At 44.7% G+C, this 20,430-nt stretch overlaps 1 protein-coding gene across 1 annotated transcript in view; it reads right to left on the reverse strand.

The window, feature by feature from the left end:
- Positions 1-217: 217 nt before the first annotated feature.
- Positions 218-20,430, reverse strand: part of BUB1 (BUB1 mitotic checkpoint serine/threonine kinase) — a 35,639-nt gene continuing 15,426 nt past the window's right edge. Inside the window, exons 18-42 of the mRNA XM_055725706.1 lie at positions 18,293-18,295; positions 17,253-17,309; positions 17,032-17,176; positions 16,481-16,677; positions 15,461-15,501; positions 15,082-15,188; positions 13,617-13,669; positions 13,318-13,508; positions 11,703-11,863; positions 11,006-11,340; positions 10,199-10,251; positions 9,536-9,673; positions 8,407-8,499; positions 7,657-7,747; positions 7,177-7,258; positions 6,318-6,498; positions 5,651-5,729; positions 4,925-5,130; positions 4,296-4,436; positions 3,524-3,639; positions 1,923-2,084; positions 1,573-1,730; positions 1,302-1,479; positions 949-1,055; positions 218-512 (exon numbers count right to left, since the gene is read on the reverse strand). Coding sequence (XP_055581681.1) covers positions 317-512; positions 949-1,055; positions 1,302-1,479; positions 1,573-1,730; positions 1,923-2,084; positions 3,524-3,639; positions 4,296-4,436; positions 4,925-5,130; positions 5,651-5,729; positions 6,318-6,498; positions 7,177-7,258; positions 7,657-7,747; positions 8,407-8,499; positions 9,536-9,673; positions 10,199-10,251; positions 11,006-11,340; positions 11,703-11,863; positions 13,318-13,508; positions 13,617-13,669; positions 15,082-15,188; positions 15,461-15,501; positions 16,481-16,677; positions 17,032-17,176; positions 17,253-17,309; positions 18,293-18,295 — 3,271 coding nt within the window. The 3' untranslated portion in view covers positions 218-316. The remainder of the gene's footprint in view (positions 513-948; positions 1,056-1,301; positions 1,480-1,572; positions 1,731-1,922; positions 2,085-3,523; positions 3,640-4,295; positions 4,437-4,924; positions 5,131-5,650; positions 5,730-6,317; positions 6,499-7,176; positions 7,259-7,656; positions 7,748-8,406; positions 8,500-9,535; positions 9,674-10,198; positions 10,252-11,005; positions 11,341-11,702; positions 11,864-13,317; positions 13,509-13,616; positions 13,670-15,081; positions 15,189-15,460; positions 15,502-16,480; positions 16,678-17,031; positions 17,177-17,252; positions 17,310-18,292; positions 18,296-20,430) is intronic.

The following is a 20,430-nucleotide window of genomic DNA, read 5'->3' on the forward strand; positions in this document are numbered from 1 at the left end:
TCGATGGCCTTTTTTCAAAAATCCCAGGGGAGACCGAAAGCAATTACTTCATCTGTACAATACTTTTCACCAGCTTTCTCCCTCCCCTTTAGAAGTACAGAACATTATGACAATTGTCTACAGTCTCCAGCATGCCCATGCCTCCCAAACTGGACAAGTTAAATTAGAAAGTAATTTTTTTCATGCCATTTTCCACAAAAGCACAAGAAGATGCAAGTTATTCCCAAAGTTAGCCATTTATTGTTAAAACAAATTAGTATAAAAAGATTTCACATGACTGAGATGCCAGTCCTCAGAAACTGTGCAAACTACATGCTTATTTTCGTGACCGTTTGTTTTCTATAAGCAACACAACAAGCCTGTTCCGAAGGAACTTTATTTCCTTTGCATATGACTTGCAAAATAAGTCCTTCAGCCTTTTGCGCAGAACTCCTAGAGAAGGCAGGCTGCGGCAGCTGGGGATGTTTAGCATGCTCTCAAAGAACTCCTTCCACAGGTCAGCGTTGGGAAGCCTGCAAAGGAACAAAAATGCATCAAAAGTATTTTCTTCTACATTCAAGCAGTTAAAATACTGTTTCCCGTATTTCTCCAGCTCCCTCCCCAGTTGCAGGCTGGAGCAAAGGCAGACATCGCTGCAACACAATGCAGCTCCCGCTGTGGCACTGCTTAGCGAACCGCTGGGATTTTTCCCGGTTTGTTGTTGTTCCCCCCTTCCAGGCAGCAAGCCGCCAAGGATGCCGTGCAGCTTGCCACGTGCGCTGCTGAAACGCTTCCTGTGCTTAAGCTGGTGAATTCTATGCAGCAGTTTCCACACACTGAACGCAGTTTTCAGGGCATCAAGAAGCGCATACAAGCAACACAAAATGGTGACAGAAACTAACCTTCAACCTGGTACTAATGATGCACCTTTCTAGGCAAGGGAAGATTTTGAAAAGATTCGACACCAACCTTCTGAAGGTCCCCTCAGGCTTCCAGATACCATTTTCATTCTTCACTTTCATGTAGGTACCAAAAAGCATGCAATACACCGTTGCTGCAATGCCAAAGTAGTCCGTCTAAACAAAGTATAAACAAGTTTCATATTACAAGTGTGTTGAGACCACTAAAAATTAGCTGAAAAACATTGTGCGGAGCCAACAGGGCAAGCTCTGTAAGAAGAGGGTTCAGGACTGAGCTTTTAAAGCAACAAGCTGAAGATACAACTCTAGTGCAAAAGTCCAATATTTTTGCAGCTCATTTATTCAGGCCAGATGCATTTGCAGCAAGCTCCAAACGTCCAGGCTGCCTATGCGGTCTCATACCTGGTAGTTCCACGGTTTCTGTGTCAGCATTTCAATACACTGAAATCCAGATGTTTCACACTTTGCGGTAAACGCCGTTCCTTCAGGGAAGAGTTTCATGTCTATGCTTTGGCCCAAGTCAATGAGCGTCAAGCCATGAGAGAGCCCATCTATGTCACACGTGTCATTGTCCAGAAACCTTCAACCGTGACGACAAGAAGTGATCACGTAAATATCAAGGCTACAATATCACGATATGCTGGCATCTCAGGCAGCAAAGGGAAATACTTGCCTTTCTCCAAGTATAAAGTTGTCAGGTTTAATGTCACCGTGAATGATTTTGCAGTTATGGAGCTCTTCCACCATATAAAGAATTTTTACAGCAAAGTAGATGACAAGTGCTTGAGGCATCACCTTTTCAGGAAGCTTTTTGTAAATGTTTATGGCATTCTGTAAACAAAAATAGTGAAGAACCATCAGCTGCACAGAAACAACTTGGTACGGATTACAGGTCTATGTTGATACACACAGAATAAGTTCACAATGAAGGTCTGTAAAGTGGAGAGGAGACGTCTGAATATCGTAATGTAATAGCACTCCAAAGAATATAAATGTTCTGAGGCACGAGCTGATTCCACTCACCAGCAATGTTCCATAGTTGTAGAGCTCACCAACCAAAATGCTTCCATTTTGAAATAAATGAGCAGAATAAAAGTGGATGTAGAAATGGCATATGCTTGGATCGAGCCTTTCTACCAGTTGTGTTGCTATATAGAACTCCCAGGGGTTGGCAGGCTTCTGGACCTGTAACCAGAAAGTCGATTTACTAGAAAAATCTATTAGTATTAAAAGCAGAAGTTCTTCTCAGGTTGGTGGTTTTTTTTGTTGTGGGGGTTTTTTTTTTGTTTTTTTGTTTGGTTGGGGGTTTTTTTGTTTGGTGTTTGTTTTGTTGTTTTTTTTTTTGTTTTTTTTTTTTTTTTTAATAGCAGACCAGGCATTTTTCCTTTTAACCAAATAAAATGCTTATATCTACAGTAGTTAACCTCAAGTTGATACACTTAACGATTGAGGCTCTTGAATCAAGACTTCAGTTACACGCCACAATTCCATCCTAGCTTATACAGTCTTCCGCGTTATCTGATAAGTCTGTCCGCAACATTGATATTTCTGCTGGCAACAGACGTTTAATGCAAGACAGACAGAAGGCTTTTTAAGTCAAAACAGGGAAATCCTTCCAATTCTTTCCCCTACTATTTCCCCCGCTATGCTGAATACCTGCTGCTCCAAAAAACCAACCAAACAACTGAAGTCACCTTTACATACTAGAAAGGTCCCGGTTAAGGTGTTAACACAAGAAAGGATTGTTTTTCTGAAAGATTAAATGTTGCAGAGGAAATCCACAAAAAGGCTGGGAAGGCAGACCTAATGTGGAAAGGCTAAGGGTGCGTGTGGGGGTGTGTGCGTGTGTGAACTCCACCAAGTAACCATGTTTCAGCCAGGCTGTAGTAACTGCTCCAGGTGCCCTCCCCGCCAGCAGCAGATGCGGGGTTGTGTGACCCAGCAGAACCCTCGTGGACTAAGCTGACCCTGCAGTCACACACTTTCCTTTTGGCAGTGGTTCCACTGTAAACACATGCTATCATCTGTTGCTCATTCCTGCACTGAAGCAGCCTGGAAGAAGACAGGGCAGAGCCAAGAGGGCTCAACCTACAATCGCCATCAAGACAAGTGAGTTTATTAATAAAACCGCACCAGGGAGGTACCACCCAGCCAAGTCACCATAACCGGCCAGCTGCCAGCAAACAGGCTGGCTGCACAAAGTGCAAAAACGCTTGTGGAAAGCTAGCGGGCACGTAGCTGGGACAAAGAGCAGCCCCAATGTCATTGCCAATCCACATACATTTTCATTTTCTGTGGACTAAGAGCATTTGCATAAGTAACTGCCTTTGTCCAGCTAAGAAAGATAGCCTGGTTGTAATTCTTACTCCTTGGGATACTTGTGACTACTTTATAAAGAAAAGATGAAGCAGTAAGTCGAGTCAAGAGGATAAATAACCTCTTCTGATGTAGAGCCAATCAGACATCACAGCATCCAACCTGAACAAGGCTTTGAGGACTGACCAATATGCTTTACTTCATATTTGTAAATTAAAACACTCAGCAGAATCCACCCAGGGTAGCTGTCATTATAGTTAACGCTCCAGAAGTTTCCAGCAAAGCTATTCCAAATCAACACTTCTTACCTTGAATATTACTTTCTGATTGTTTCTAGAGTTACTGGCATCCAGAATGGAAGCTTGATAGACTTGGGCAAAAGCTCCCTCCCCAACCAAGCAGTCCACATGGAATGAGTTGGAACCTTTAAGAGATTAACATAATTAAGTCTTGCTTGCAAGCTTCACAGAAGAGACATCACTACTCAGACAAAGAAAAACAAGCAGCAAAAAGCACCAGCTTGTATAAGTTATTGCTTTAACCATAGAGCTAGTCTTTCTTCTACAAGTCTCTCCTCGCTAGTTCTCCTTTCCATACAAGGGAGCCTGTACTCGCTATTGAGAACAAGAGCGCTGTGAAGTGCCACATACTAAATAAATAAATAAAAAAAAAAATCATTGTTTCTATTTTAGTCTGACTCCCTGGAAGTAATCAAATTCCAAAATCCATTCTTTACAAAGTAAACACTAATGTTTAAGTCGTACAACTATGTTGCAATTACTGTCATACAGATTGTGTTGACACAGGACTGCTGCTGTTCTATACAAAGTTTGAGAGTTGTGTCACAGATTACTGGGAAAGGAAAACTAGGAAAATCCCCTACTCTGAATGCCTAATCAAACACGCTTATGCTACAAAAGACAAACAAAAAAACCAGGTCTAATTTCCAATCTGAGGTTTAAATAACCTGGAAGCTATCTGGATATACACGCAAGTAAACTGAATTAGAAAAACACTTCAGAGTTTCCCTGAAAAACTTCAAGAAATGCTTTAAAGTGAAATGTTTGAAGTAGCTCTTACCCAGTCGGAATTCAGCCTTCAGTGTGATGGGTGGAAGAGCAGACTTCCATTCAAAGTAGTTGCTGTAGGTGTGGAGTGGTTTAGGAAGCTCTGATAAGAATTTGCAAATCAATTCCTTATCCCAAGGGTTTTCAACAAGGACTTCATGGAAAGAAGAAAAATATTTAAGCTCTAAAAAAAGTGTCATTTCAAAGAGGTAACACAAGCTTATACTTGAATAAGCGTCACTGATCTGGAAAAAAAACAACAACCCAAACTAAAAAAAAAACAACAAAGAGGGATAAGTTTAGACTGCCTCAATTTTGACAATCCAGCTTTTATACCTATGTCTTCCCGGTTAAAGTTGCTCCAAAAGACACATTTCTGAAATATTTGAGCCTCAACTAGCAAAGAACCCTTAGGTACTCTCAAGTACTCCTGTACTTCAGAATATCTTTGGCATTGTGTAACAGGTACAACGCACGCTTGTCCTTCCTTACATCCCTTGTGCCGAAGCAGCAATCTCCTTGCAGGAGCCACAAGAGTCGCTGACTGCAGTGACCACCTTCATGCTGGAACAAAGCTGCAAGAACGTGACACTGCCCCGCTCTTGGACTTGATGGAAGAAAACTGTAGGCAATGGTCCGTACCTGCAGCTCTAACGCTCTGGGCTGCCCTGTACTGCCCAGCTCCAGACAGCTTGTCATGGAAAATTTTGTCCACCCCAGATGACAAGGCATATTCAGTTCTTCTCACAGCAGTCTTTTCATGTGATGCCTGAGAAGCAGCTGTAGCCATTCCTTGAACTCCATTTCCTTGAAGCTCCTCTTGTTCTGCAATTTGTTCTAGAGCAGGGCTATGTATTTAAAACAAAATATTATTAATTGACAGTACTGCCAGGGTTTTTTGCATCTGCATTAAGCACAAGTGTGTCAAATCGCCATGTTGGAGACCTTGCCCATAACCAACATTAAGATGAATAAAATGGACATTTCTCAAGAAAACAAGATTTGATCGTATTGTACTGCCCATACCCTAATTAAACCTTTGAGTTTGTTGGCCAACAAGTTCAGCCAATATTGAAAAGAGAGCAGTAGTTTTACATGCACAGCCATTAAAACTTTTGGGGCAGTTAACTTTTAATTTAAATGTGTCAGAAACTTAAATCATAGGAGCATTTTTAGGAGCATTATCACCATACCAAGGTTCCTTTGCCTCCACAAGGTGCCAAGATGTATGCTAAGCAGAGTCAGCCTGACACAAACATGTCAGTTCTAGACTGCTTGGAAAATGTGCATCGAGAGCAGCAGAGCAAACCTGGCATAGATTTGCCCAGCGCTCTCCAGACTTGGAGGTCTCAGCAAGTCGTGACATACCTTAGCTTCTTAGTCTTTGTCTGCTTGTGCAGTTCTTCAGGAAACTCCAAATCCATTTGCCGTAAGTCATCCCCACAGGCTGAACAAAGGGAGCAGCAACAATAGCAAATGTGTATTTTCCCCAAAGGCAAGTGCATTTAGAGTATTCTTACAAAGACAAGCAGGTTCAGTCACACCGCAGCTGCGAAAGCTGGTAAGTTATCCAGAGCTCAACAAGTAAAGGTAAGCCAGAACTCAACAAGCCCATTTAAAAATACATGAGTAAAGATAACAGCTTGATTTCTTTAGGGAGTAAATTCCAAGACTAAAGAGGGCCAGACAAGCATAACTGTGCCCCTTGAAGAAGGTGCTGGGACTTCAGCCAATTTTTTTGGCCATTTACAACTCCTTGGAACAGTTCAGAACAGCAATTTGACAGTACAGTCAAAGCCTCTCTTGTCCCTCGCCACCTTCTCCTATTCCCCCAATTAAAAATTCTTGGAAAGCTTATGTGCTCGGCCAGCCCGAGCTCCCAGCTGCTGTTCTGCAGGGAATGCGTGCTCAGAAGCAGCAGCAGGAGCCATACCTGCACGGTACTTGGCAAGGGCTGCAAGGTGACCCAGGCACAGGCAAGGAGCTAGACAGTACTGAATGAGATGCTCCCGACCCGAAGCGCTCGTTATTTTACCTTTGTACCCCAAAGCTTGTTGCGAACATGCCGACAGGTAATTAAATGGCGTTGATACAAGCTGGGCAGCTCGTGCGAAGTCTCTTGTGTTGTTTGGACTGGGAGCTAAGGTTTTATTACTGCTTGGTGCATTCCACACTGTATAATCATCCCTCAAGGACTCCAATGTCCCTGCCTCTTCCTAGATGGGGAAAAAACATATAAAGATTTAAAACCAAGCCATCAAAACTATCCTGCCAGAGCTGCAGCTGTAACCTATCAGCAGTCTCTGCAGTCTGTTTCAGTAATGTTGAGTCTGCACATGTCAACTTACAGTACTAGAAAAATAAGTGAATGGCAATAACGTAAATCTGTGATTTACATAATTTTTTTAATCAGACCTGAACATCGGCAATAATCAATACCGCAGCAAAATAGTAGACAACAAAAAATTGCCCTAAGTCTGAGAAATCCCCTCTCATTACTTAGTGATCACTTATAACCATCCAGACTGAAGTTTTATGCATCTCCTTGGCTATGAGAACTGTTAGGTGGTGATCAGAATGTTCAGTGTCTCTTGCTCGCTGTCCTTCCTCTCTCAAATAACATCAAATCCACACATCAACTGCAGTCAGGTTTGTTCTAGGGACTGACATCTCCACTATCAAGCTCCTAGGAGTTTTGTAAAAATTAACAACTGAAAAAGTTCATCCCGTTGGCAGGAAATGGGAAAGGGGATCTAGACTTCAACTAGATATCATTCATAAGAATAATTGCAGGACTGGGACAGAACAACGGTAAATACAACCACCTCTGAGACCCCCTATAACGACATAACCCATTTTCAATGCCAATTCTTGCAATAAGATCAAACACTCACTTCTGTACTTGCTGTACAGCCAGACAAGGGACGTTCTCCAACACTTCTGGGCTCTTCTGGCCTGTTTTTATGCTGTGGGATCCTGACAAAACAGGTAGTTTAGAATAGCTTTTCCCCAGAAACTTTCCCAGGCAGACAATCATAACAAAGATTTGTTGGTTTTAACCTTTTTTTTTTTTTCCCCTAAAGAATCCCATTTGCAGATACTTAGAGAAGCCGCAGCAGCTCAAAGAAACAAGCTATCCAGAATTACCCAGAAAATTAAGCATCTCAAGCATGCTGTCCAAACAGGGAAGTTGCGCAATTCCACAGAGAAGCAACTACAGCTTTCTCATGCCACTTCCACACAGCTGCTAGCAATTGTATTCAAGCCAAGCCTGATACTGCAAATACGGTCACAGCTAAGTTATATGGAATAGAATCAATCCTATACATAACCCTTAATAAACTGAACTCAGCTGTTACTTTTTTCCTCCTTACCTGCTGTTCTCTTTTTCATTTTCATCTTCAAAGATAGAAAATGCAGGCATGACAGGAGCAACAACATTATTTTTCACACTTCCATCAGGCTCTTAAAAATAAAAAATAACCAATATAATCTTCATTGGGTGAAGATAATACAAACAGTCACATTTTCACCCCTAACCAGGCAACTGACAGCTACATCCAGCTAGATCAACAGCATCCTCAGAATTGCCACTCAAATCATCTTTCCTATAAGGTCCTGGAAATGGGGAAGACTTTTCCACTTCAAAATCAAGACTTGCCAGGAGCACAGAAGCCTTCTTGGCTGCATCTGACCAGTTGTGAAATCCCTGTGGTCACTCCTAAAAGCCACTGCTACTGCCTGGTGCTCAGACAATTTCAACCGTTACAATAAGCTGGCAATTCAGATACTAACACCCAGTCTACAAAATGTTTCAGAAGAAAGCTCTACTCACATGAAGTACCAGCTGTGCCCTTTTCAAAGTTAGGTTTTAAATACTAGAGAAGTCTCTATGGACAAAGCAACATGTTCAATGCATACATGAATAGACTTGCTAACAGTAAAGTGCTTCTGCTGTTTTCAGGCTGTGCATCAGAATTCAGAACTTGTCAGTAAATTAAATTATCAGGAAAGAAGTTACTTCTTCACACCTACTCATCTCAAAATTATCAAGACTAATGGAAGGGGTGAATGGGAAATAAAGGAATGAAATATCATGGACCGAAAAAATAAATAGTACATACCACATTTTCTGCAAGAGACTTCAGATTGCTCCTTGCTTTCTTCAAGAGACAGCTCAGGCAAGATGGGTGTTTGAAACATATCCATGAGAAATCCTAAAAAAAAAAAAAAAATTAAAAATTTTCACTGGAATATTAACCCCAGTAAAAGAAATTTTCTGATGTTCTCCCATTGTATAGTAGTCAAATCAAATGCCAATTAATTATAATCTTATCATTTATCAAATACTATTCCCCAATTATTCCTTCATATTGCATTTACACACGCCAGACAACTGAACATACATGGGAAGATCCAACTTGGCCGGCACATACTTGTTGATGCCATGGCCTTTTTTTTCTTCTTCTTCTTCTTCAAGATGAGATTTCAAGTTCTCCTAAAGGAGCAAATTCTCCTTTATCTTCTTAGATATTTGGAAAACTAATGAATACCACAAGCTTTCTGTTTTTGCAGATATATATTTAGCTGCAGCAGTTTGCTACACATCAGTGGGTTAGCAGTTAGCGGGCTTACTATCAAAACAGAAAAACATGGCAGAAGAGTACAAAAGGGATAAGACAGCATCGGGATATTATGGCTCACATCTGACATTAGAAACACAATTGCATTTTCCCTTTTAGGATTTTGAAGCAGCAATGTTTGGAATTGACAGTTTGTTAAACAGTCAAAGACCTTTCGCATAAGTCATCCTTGTTTCAGCTTTGGGGAAGCTCGATACCAACTAGAGTTGCCTTACTTAACTTCCTAACACTCTTCCACATTAGTCTGTTGTAGGTCTTCACCTCAGGAACCGGAGTCCCTGACAGCACTGACAAAGGCAGCTCAGAGAACACGCTGCCCACACAGCGTGGCAGGTGTACCCCCAGCGACCCACCCGGGAGCTTATAGCATGTGGCTGCTGGGATGTCAGTAAAGCACCTACTTTTACAAAAAAAAAAAAAAAAAAAAAAGTTTTGGGTCATCCAGACAATTGCAAAAGAAGAGTACCAATTTAATTTTATTTTCCTCTTTGACTGAATGCTGTGCACGCCCATCGCTAGATAGCCTCCGCGTATAATTTGGCTCCACCGAAATGACCAGGCAAGGTCCCATTAACTCCAGTGGAACCAGCATGTTATTCCAGATGCTTACCCAATGCTTCCTTCGTATGAACTGTAGGTGAAGGCTGCACTTTGAATGGTGTTGCCTGCCTTGCTCCTCCCAGCGAGGTGTTCGGCGTAGCTTGAGAAGCATTTCCAGAAGCAAAGGCAGAATTTCCAACTAGAGATGCTAGAAAGGAGAACAGCGAGATCACTTCTGAAGCAGCCTGGGATTGTTTATTCACACTGCGGGAGCTAGCAAAATGTTAGTAAGAAAAGTAAATAAGATGAGTAGCAGAATGACAACCCAGAATTTTGGGAGAGATTTTGGCTTGTTCAGAGATCTGCTTGGCAGATTCCCAAGGAGTCTGCCCTGAAGGGCAAAAGGGACCTCGGAGAGCTGGGTGGCCTCTGAGGCTCAGCCTTCAATTCACAGGAGCAATCCACTCAGACACAAAGTCAAGCAGGCAGGAAGCCAGCAAGGACAAACAGGGAACTCCCGACCGAGCTCAGACAAAAAGGAATTGCACAGAAGGTGGAAACAGGGACTAGCTCCACGGAAGGGATACAGAGACATTGCCCAAACACGCAAGGATGGAGTTAGCAAAGGCAGCAAGCGTAGCTAGGGTTGGAACTAGTAGCCACGTACTATTGACTCCCCACCAGTATCACTCATACCAACAGCACCAGTCCTTACCAAAGCTGAGCCCATTACCTTCTTTCGCACCCACAGAAGTAGCTAGCCCAGCGGATCTCTTGGTAGGGCACCTTCAAAGGGAATATTAAGAGCATTAGTTCATCCCAGACAGACAGCAGGTAGCGATTCCCTCCCCCCTGCCCCCACCACAACTGACTTCTTTAGTCACACAAATGAAGCAACTGAGAGATCCTCTAGAAAATTGTTAGAGGCTGCCCCCAGAGAGATTCTCATACAGTTGCCAATAGGTATAAAACCTGAAAGGCAGCAGAAACCTTTAGAAAAGCCAAACTGCAGGCACTGAATGCTCTTCTTGGATACAGCGTGTGCTCCATAACGTAAGCGAATGACAACTAGTTCATTTCCTCTTGTTGGCCAAGCCCCTCAGCCCAGGTTCCCCCTCGGCCCCGCAGTATTAGCTAAGGCACACAGGGCAGGAGTGCAGAAGGTAAATACAAGCACTTTTTTCTTCTCTGGAGACCTTTGTGGCCAAGACACAACGTGTGGGATCCGCACGAACTAAGCATATCGTGTTACTCCAGGCATGGCAAGGACAGCGATGCTGAATAATCACTTCAGTTACACACTGAATTTCCTCTTGATTATTACAACTAAAACACAGGGTTAAAGGAATTAAAAACTGAAATGAGGACTGTAAGTTACGCAAGTTTGATCTATGTCTAAATATTGGTTCCATGAGCCACTTCAGATTTTTATTTTTTTCCAGAAGAGGGAGATTATTTTTTTTTTAGTAATTCTCAGCTGAAGTGTAGACAGTGAAGACTGCAGAATTTGCAAAGCAAGAATAAGCCTGTTTATACGTACTGTTCTCCAGCGCTCCAGTTAAGAGTGGATCTAGGATGCGCCTGTTCCTGAGCTGAAACATTATTGGACAGAGAGTGTAACAAACTGTTCTTGAGCTCTCCAAGCTCTAGCTGAGTTTTGACTGCATCCTTCTTATCTGTTACTTCCCAGAGGGAGGCTGATGATATCTGGTGGTCAACGGGTCTCACTGGCTGCAGTGTAAGAGCAGTGGACGATAAAGCGCTTGATTGAGGCTGGTCTGGCACCAGAGCTTGGGTGTTTTGCAGATCTGAGTTTTGACAAGATGCCATCCGGTTCTGCTGTAGAGCTGCACTGGGTATCACATGTGGATGCACCTTTAGAGGAAAAAAAATGTTCTTTAACACTCAAACACCCCGCCCCAAGTATAGCCTTTTCCAAGTATAGACATTTTCCCTTTTATTTCTGCATAACTAGAACAGTTTTCCAGGCATAAGAGCACTTCCATATGCAACCAAAACTAAATTGTGGAGAAGCAAAAGCAAACTTTTGGGTTTAATGATTAAAATTTACATCATCAAGTATTTAAAGTTATGCCAGCTATCCATACTAGTCAGATATTGCAGCCTGAACTTCCAGATTTGGTTAACCAACTACTCTGGCTACTGTCTGAAGCACGGTTAAATGTTGTGAGCGATGTTGACGAGGACTGCCCCTGTGGATCACACTACGTACTTACCACCCTCTTATTTGGTTCAGCTGATGCTGTAGGTGCTGGCTCCAGTCTAGTTTCCTCCAAGCTTCTGGTGAGCTGGGTGAGCTGCTCCAGCTTCTGCTGTAGGGCTTGCAGTTCAAGGACAGCTGACTCTTTTTTCCTTACAGAGTCTCTCTCTTCTTCTTCTAAGGATTAAACAATGACATTAAGCTAGACAGTTAATCAATACCCGAATGAGTTTCTCAACACAGACATTACAAGCTGCTTGAATTTAAAATTTAGATCTATAGTCTGTATGACAACAGGATGACACTCAGCCTTAGATGCCTAAGTTTGGGAGAAGGGGATGTCTCCCCCATGACCCACTGTGTCCAACCTCTCGCTCCTGATCCCTCAGGGGATGGCTACACAGTGCTACCTCAGCGCGAGCCCGGCGATCAGCGGCAGCCAGCCCTCACGCTTTCCAGAGGAGGCGACAGGCCAGCCTACCTCCCACCTGCTGCGTGCTTGCGGTGCCAGGCCCCGTGCTGCTGCAAGCACACTAGTGGCACCCATCCTCACCACAAAAGGAAACCAACCCAAAAAGATTCCACCAACATGCCCCTTTGGTAAGGCTTCGGTGGGGATGGAGCCTGCCGTCCCCAAGGGAAGAGGCCCAGCTGGGAATTATCATACACAGCTGCTGGATTAAAAAAAAAAAATAAAATCCAGACTCAAACATTTGTTTTAAAAACACATTGCCACCTACACTCCCACTGAATCTCTCCCTGTCCCGCTGAGTACAACTCATCCGTTTCTTCCTTTACCAAATGAGATAATTCCTTCTTACGTCCAACAACATTCCCCAGCAACCTTTTTTCTTCCTCCTATAAATGGTCAGATAAACAACTAAATTCCAAGTAGCGGCTCTTTATTTGCACTCAGTTTTGGCTTTGCTTCTCTACGACCTAATCTGTCCATTTGAAAGCCCACTACTTGTTCTCCAAAACATCATCATTCAGCAAACAAAGGTATTACCTCTAATTACAGACTTTTCTATGCCTTGAGAACCCTCCCAGCTAGAAGCCTGCCAGCGCAGACTATACAAGAGGCATCCCGCAGCCACATTTGCCAAGGCGGCCAAGTGAAGACAGTGTCACTCTGCTGCAGCACGCCTTTGACTGACTGGGGCCAAGGACAAAATGTGGCATCATATGTGACCATATGGGAGTTTAAAGCGTACTCTGAGCTCTCTCTGATTACAGCCTACTGATAGGAACCAAGACACTCTCAATCTTGAATTACTGGTGGCAGAGCGCCACAGCTAGAGCTCACCCCAGGGTAACTAGTACTGCTAAGAGCTGCTCACACTTCCCTCCTGTTTCCCCAGAAGAAACTCCATTCTCTATGAAAAACTAGGTTTGAAAAGACAAACCCAAGGGATGAGCTCAAACAGTAAATATCGATGTCAGTTGTTTGGCATGTTACCTGATATTCCCAAGCTCACCCCACCCTGTTTCTGTACAGGGATGCTAACCTGGGCTTTGAGGACAGTTTCAGGCTTCAGTAGAGAGCTGAAAAGAAATGAATGCAGCCAACTACTGTTTTTTCAAGAATATAAGAATGTTTCTGAAATAGCTAGATGGAAAGAGAAGAATACCCCATTCTTGCTGTCTTCTGAGGCGCTCGTGTTTCTTGAAGTATCTCTTGGCTCTTAGCTCCTCAAAGGAAAGTTCAGAGCCTTCGCATACGAGCAGGTTTTTATCATACATTGCAACCTGCTCACATTCAACAACAGTAGATGATGACTTGGGAAGAATTTCAGATTTGGAGATGTACGTAACGTACTTCCTGTGAGGAAAAATAAGAAAAAACTCTATTCAAGTTAATTGGACTTATTCTGGGAGCGTGTTAATTTTTCTACAGTGCGACTTAAAAAAAAAAACCCTACACACTTACACTTCTTCTCTTCCACCAGAAGAACTGGACTGAGTACCAGCAGAATCAGGACTCTAAAGCAGGGCAGGGGGAAACAAAAAATAAAAAAAAGAAAGAACTCCAACATTATAGTTAGCCATCCATTTCAACAAGACCAGCAGCCACGAAGCCCCCAGTATTTAATTCTGACTGAAGCAATGACAATACAGACCACGAGCGTGGCAAGAACACATCCGAGTGTTCTACAAGTCATCAGAACCTGAGGAAGTTCATCCTGAAGAATTAACCATGTAACAATTTGCCATAATCTCAGAGAACTTTTGGAAGACGAACTAAGATCTCAGAGAACTAAGAGAGACAGATGTAGTTCTGGGAACTGCAGTCCAGAAGGACACGGGAACTAGTTGAACAGGTAGTTTCTATTACAAAAAACAGGCACGTCTGTTAAAAATCACTTGGGTTTGTTAAGAACAGACCGGATGGCCTCACCCAATTTCTTTCTTTAACAAGCTATCCGACCTCAAGTGAAGGAATAGGCAGCAGACATAGTAAGTTTTAAGCTCTATTCCATCATGCAAGATATCTTTCAGTATTTGCAGGCAATACCAAATGGAAAAAGACACAAGCACTTTAGAAAACAGGACTGAGTTGAGAAAGGTTGCATCAGTTTCTTACCCACAGTCTTTCACTCTTTAATTTCACCTCCTGTTCACTTTTCATCTGACTGCGTTACAAAGACTGAAGAATTTTAACTAGCCCTGCCAAACCTCAGAAGAACGAGCGCTGCATTCTGGTACTTAGCCGAGTTAAAAGAAGTATGGTTTCTTCTTTTGTTGTTTTATTGTGGGGAAGGGGGTGCAGGAAGACAACTACAGGGTGACAGGATTTGAACTGTAAAGTTAACTCAAGACCTCCACAAAGTATGAACAGAACCTCACCTGGAACTTTTTATGAGACCCAACTGGCAAGCTACAAAGAGGCTCATGAACTGTGATAAAGTAATCCCCTACTCATTTCTCAACTCAACAGATTGACTTCTACAAGAAGCCACCATCCCACCAAGTACCAGCCCGGAAATTTCTCTTCTTCCTCTGGCATTATCTTGTATTCATTCTTAAAGAGGGTATTTAAGAGGAATTTCACCAAAATTCAGTGTAGGCAATTTCCAAGAAGCATGGCTGGCACAGAATCTATTTATAATATTACTCCTCTGGAGAATGCTAACCGGCTGGATGGATCACTCTGCCTGTGGTTCTGGAAACTTGTCAAGTGACTAAAAAGTGTGTCCCAATGCTTCCCCATTGAGGTGTTTCTACAAAGATGTGATGCTTACAGGATAAAACCCTCCAGTAACATTTTTGAGCTACACGAGATGTAGCTAGCATATTTTATCTTTGTTATCCAGTCAAGATCATCAATCTAAACTTTATGCGAGGGCACTGCGTTTTCCCCACAATGTACAAATTGCTCATTAATAGTAATTTACCTGATTTTTGCAAGTGTATGGTGGGTCAGTAGGACTTGAAAGACCTTTTCCAGTAGTCATCTGATTTGCAGCCTGTGAAGTTTGAAGTGGTTTTATAACGGCAGCACCTGGGACAGATAACATAGGTTTGCATTAATGAGTATGAATAGTTTTCTTATTTATGGATTTCTATTAACTAAGCACTAGAAAACTAATACCTCATTTTGAATACACTCCCCTTATGAATTTTAAATATGGCCAGGAAAACAGAAATCACCACCACCACCCCCCACCCAGCTTCTACAGGAAAATTATTTTCCTCAGTGACAAAACTCACTGATTGAGTTAAGAGAGTCATCTAATCGAGCTGCAGCTCACAGGCAGGTGTCTTCAGCCTCACCTTGCAAAGGAGGATTCCAAGGATCATAATTCTGCAGCCAGCTAAATTGCAAGAAACGTCAGTTATTATTGTTGAGTCAGTCATTCCTCCCCATACCCCAGGAACCTTTGATTTCCTCGTATGGTCACCATGCCACAAAATTTAAGACTAAAAAAACCCCTCGTTAGTCAGAGGACGCTCATTACTGTATACCAATATACACTGTTAGCTTCACATTCACAAAAATAAAAACACCTGCAATAGGTGGCAGTTTGTGTTTTATCATCACCAGAGGGAACACACAGCATCACGATAAGCACCAGAGCTTCCAACAGCTAAGCGCTAAACTCCAATGGGCACCCATTCGCAGCTAAGTACTCTGTGATAAGCACAAGTAACTGGACACACATATTATGGTCAACACATCCCCAAAGTGGGCTAAAAAAGTCCAGCTCTGATCAGCAACTGATGCCCGATTTCACTGCAGTTCCAGCTATGGCCACAAACCAAAATCAAAGAGGGTCCAAATGAAGCAGCAGCTGCAGTATGCATTCAGCTGGCAGTGCCAATAGATGCACAGGCAGCTACAGGATGAGCCACAGCCAGTTAATACACTCTGGAAAACATACAGATGTCCCAAACTTGAAAAGTCTGGTGTCATTAGCATGGCCAGCTTGCTTGAACTTCCAAGTAAGGAAGCTCACACACAGTATTTCCAAGGTAGACAGCCTGAAGCGGACCAGGCTATGCATCTTTATAGCTTCGAACTACTTAGCAGATGCTAGGCAGGGAAGAAAACCCCTTCATTGATTCATTTTTGGGCCTTACTTCACTGAAGACAGTCTGGTACAGCCCTTCTCGATACACCCTCCAAAACCTCCAACAAATACTGAACAGCAAAGTATTGTTGAGTTTATACGTGCCTTTAACTGAAATAATCATTGGCCTACTCTGCTATAGTACAGGGCACATACACAGAAGACAAAGAAATAATTATCCGTGTGCTATTTGAATAGCTCAATAAGATGGGTCAAGAATTACCAGTAGAGCTGTTGCAAGCACTCTCGTGGCTGTGCCTGGTTGTGAAGCCCTTTTTGAAGGACAGCTCCTGCACATTGCACGTTGCCTTCTTTTACAAGCTGCTGAGCCCAGGCAACATAGAAGTTAGATGCCTTTGTACCAATTCCGTATCCGTACAGGCAGTCAAAATACTGACAAGGAGAAGTGATGAACTCTGCCTGCACAAGATAAAGATGCAGATGTTTCAAAAACGTCCAAGGAAGTCACAGGCAAAAAAAAAACCCAACGGCAATTTCCCAGATACCATCATAGGAAAGCGTTATTTTCCCCAAGATAGAAGCAGCTGGCAGGTAAGTTACCTCCCACCAGGTAAACAACAATGCAGCTTCAAAACCGCACGCTATCCTTCAGCAAGGCTGAGAAGTTCGGAGCCCCTGCAGAGAGCAACGCAGCGGAACTCCCTGCCCTCCCCCGAGGGCTCCTGCTGCTCCCACAGCTCTCTGCAGCCACAGGGCTACGGACCGCCGGGGCAGCTTCGGTTTTTGGGGGCAGCTTAATACGCGTGCACCTACCAGCTTCACGCAGTAGCTAACGAATCTCGGATCCTGGCGGTACCTCTCGTGGCCGATCCCCGCCTGCACCAGGCGCTCCAGGAGGCCGGGCAGGCGGCTCTGCCGCTCCGGCAGGGGCAGGCATCCCTCGGCCCACCGCGCGTACCTGCAACGGTCCCGCCGGTCAGCGCCCGGCCGCGGCCCGCAGCCCCCGCCGGCAACCAGGCCGCGGCCGCGCTGACCTGTCCCACACTTCCAGCGGGTCCGGCCCTCGGTAGCTCCGCAGCTCGGCCTCGTAGCTCCGCATCTGGGCCTCGTAGCTCCTGCAAGGCAGACGGGCGCCTCAGGCCAGGTCAGGCCGAGCCCGGGGCTGAGGTCTGCAGCCCCCAGCCCTCAGGGCGGCTGCCCCGCCCCAGAGGGCCCCACACCTCGAGCCCCACACCCCCAGCCTACCCCTGCCCCAAGCCCCCCCATTCCCCCCGCCAGGCCCGGCCCCCCCCTGACCGCACGGCGCCGTCCATGGCCCCGCTCAACCACCGCCACCGATTCAAACCCGGCGCGCAGGCGCGCAGCCGCCCAGCGCCGCCTCCCTATTGGCCACCCTCTCCGCCAATCCCGCCTGCGGGCCGCCAGGCTCTTGTCACCCCATTGGGTGAGCGCCCGCCGGCGGGGCGGGGCCGGGAGGGGCTGCCGGCAGCAGGGCGGAGGCCCGCGGCGGGAAAACCCGGCTATCAAAATTTAATAAAAATATTCCAAAATTAAAAAATAAAAGTTTTTTTTTAAATTAAAATCTTGAAAAATTAAACTTAAAAAGTATATAAATAAAAAGAATATATAATAAAAAGAATAAATGTACAAAGCAGTAACCCGGCCTTCGCAGGACGCTGCTGGGCAGAGGGACGGGGGGCTGCGCAGGGGGACATACACAACGGCCACCTTGGGGCTGGCACGCGGGGGCCACACAGCCCACTGCCCCACAGGAGCAGCGAGGGGAGGCGCGGAGCCCCCCAGCCGGGCCCCGCTGTGCTCCCTGCAGGGTTGGGAGCCTGATGGCACCACATGTCCCATCGGGGGCAAATACACGAGGTGTCCACTGCTGCGGCCAAGGCGCAAGCAGGAGCCGTATCATCCATCATCGTGGCGGAGAAGGTCGGGAACTGGACCCCTCACACTTCAAGGAAATGATAAGCAGCAAGAATGTAGATAAGGAGTCTTCCGACAAGGCAGAGAGAGAATTCAAGGATGCTAGGGTAAAATAATTGTGGTAGTGGGAGATTGCAACTTCCTACGCAGATGCCCTCCCCCCCACAGAGGGGGAATCCCCCGGTCAGGGAAGCGCGCACAGTAAATTTAAAATGAACTGTATCGTTAAATGAAAGCAAGAGAACTTTACACCAATCATAATAAAGGAATGTATGACTAGAGTCACTCAAGCTCCACCTGAGAGTAAAGAAAAGTATAAAAGGTGAATGAATGAGGGGAGAAATAGGGAAGAGACCACCGAGACCGACTGCTGGGACCAGCTGACAGGCTGAGCCTTTCTTCTCCCCTCCCCGCCCCCCCCCCCCCCCCCCCCCCCCTTAGATGAGACTTAAACTAAGCACTTCTTCAGGAAGTTTTGAAATATCTATTAGAGAGTTACTCTCCGATATTTATAACCAGGCTGTATCATTTGTAACTTTTCCACATGTTTTACACTTAGTAACATTTTACCTGCACATGCTTTTCTGCAGACAGTCACTATCACCAGCGATCCAGAAACCTGTATATCTGTTGCACAAATCAAACTGCACTGTTAAGTCACTAGTCATCACAGTTTCTCATAGAACATGACCAAACCCCAGAGTGTGGCTGTCCTAGTTCACGAGCACGGCTGGACTGGCAGCACAGACCGCTATTAGTGTATCCAGATCTGCAGCAGTTTAATATACATATTAAATGCGACTGGACTGATGGCAGTAAATTGGACATCACTTAGAATTCAAACCCAGCCACACCTAACCTCCCACCTCGTGAGGAGAGTTAGAAGGCAAGGGGGTTTATTTTCTGCCAAATTACTCCATCCCCTTTAACACAACACCCATCATCATCATCATCACATCCCAGGACCCTGCACCTGGGGGAGTGCGAGGAGGATGATACGATGCTGTACACCCAGCCCCTCCCATCAACAACTCCATGATAAATGGTTGCTTTTTTTCAGACTGCTGAATTTAATGCACTAAAAAGCTGTTTAATCCAGCTTACATAGGTCCACATATGCATATAAAAGTGCTGTAATACAACATTCCAGTTACAAGTAGGTATTTCATAACATACTGCATACGGCACCATTACTCAGCCGGCACGGTCAGATACACCAGCTCTCCCTCTGCTTTCCCATAAGGGTAGTTCCAGTTTCAACATTTATATGAGACTTTACATGAGAGAAAGCTCCTTTACATGATGAAGCTGTTTCCAGCCTCAGCTGTCCTTTCTGCTGCTTAATCCATTCCCCACGTGCTGAGCAGCCAGCCAGGGAACATGCTCCAGACCGGGGCAGCTGAGAATTAGCTTTTCCTTCTCGACCACCGTGGGTCACCCCCATTAGGCTGCACTCTCAGAAGTCAGATTACTAGGTACAGTGGTGGCAGGGGACAAGTTTAAGATCTCTTCAAATGAAGGGCCTTCATCCTCAAGGGGTATCTCTGCCTCAAACATGCGCTGGAGCAGAGCATCAACCGTCCTGTAGCCTGCAGGTGGCCAAAAGAAGAGTCATTGTAAGCATCCATTCCTGTTCTTCAGCAGAAGTGAGGTAGCAGCTAACTTAAGGCAGCTCTTAGTCAAAGGCTGCTCCCCACGCTTTACGCTGAACAGGCAAGAAAACACCCCAAATTATGTTTCCTGGCGTTTTACCTCCACATACTTTTAAGCAGCGTAAGCACTTGTAAAGGGTAAGACCATTATTTTAAGTGCTTCTATTCCCGTGTGTCCTTCAACGGATTTGTGATCCCAGTGAGCTGACATGCCAAGAAGCACAAGCCTGGTGAACTGCTAAGGCATAGCAAGAAAGCCCACAGATCAAAAAGTAGCCACTAAGCTAGAGGAAAGAAGCATACAGTCACCCTGTGATCCAAATCAGGACGAATACAAAGTGCATGTAGGAACGAGAAAAGAAAACCAACTCTCGGCAACAGCAGCACCACAGCAATGTCTGCGTGGGCTGGTAAGGAAGACAAGCGTGCACAGAAGGGCAGAGGTAGGAGAGAGGAAAAGGAGTTGCTACAGAAGTAAAAAGAAACAGCAAACGTTAGAGTGTCCACAATTCCCAAAGTCTCCAGCTGGGTTTAGCAGTCTTTGTAGCCCAAAGGAAGCAGAAGTGCTTAGGAGCTTCCCCAGAGAGAGGGTTACGATCAGGGACAGTTCAGAGCCTCGGCCTCT

The sequence above is a fragment of the Falco cherrug genome, chromosome 13 (assembly GCF_023634085.1).
Source record: "Falco cherrug isolate bFalChe1 chromosome 13, bFalChe1.pri, whole genome shotgun sequence".
Taxonomy (NCBI): Eukaryota; Metazoa; Chordata; class Aves; order Falconiformes; family Falconidae; genus Falco; species Falco cherrug.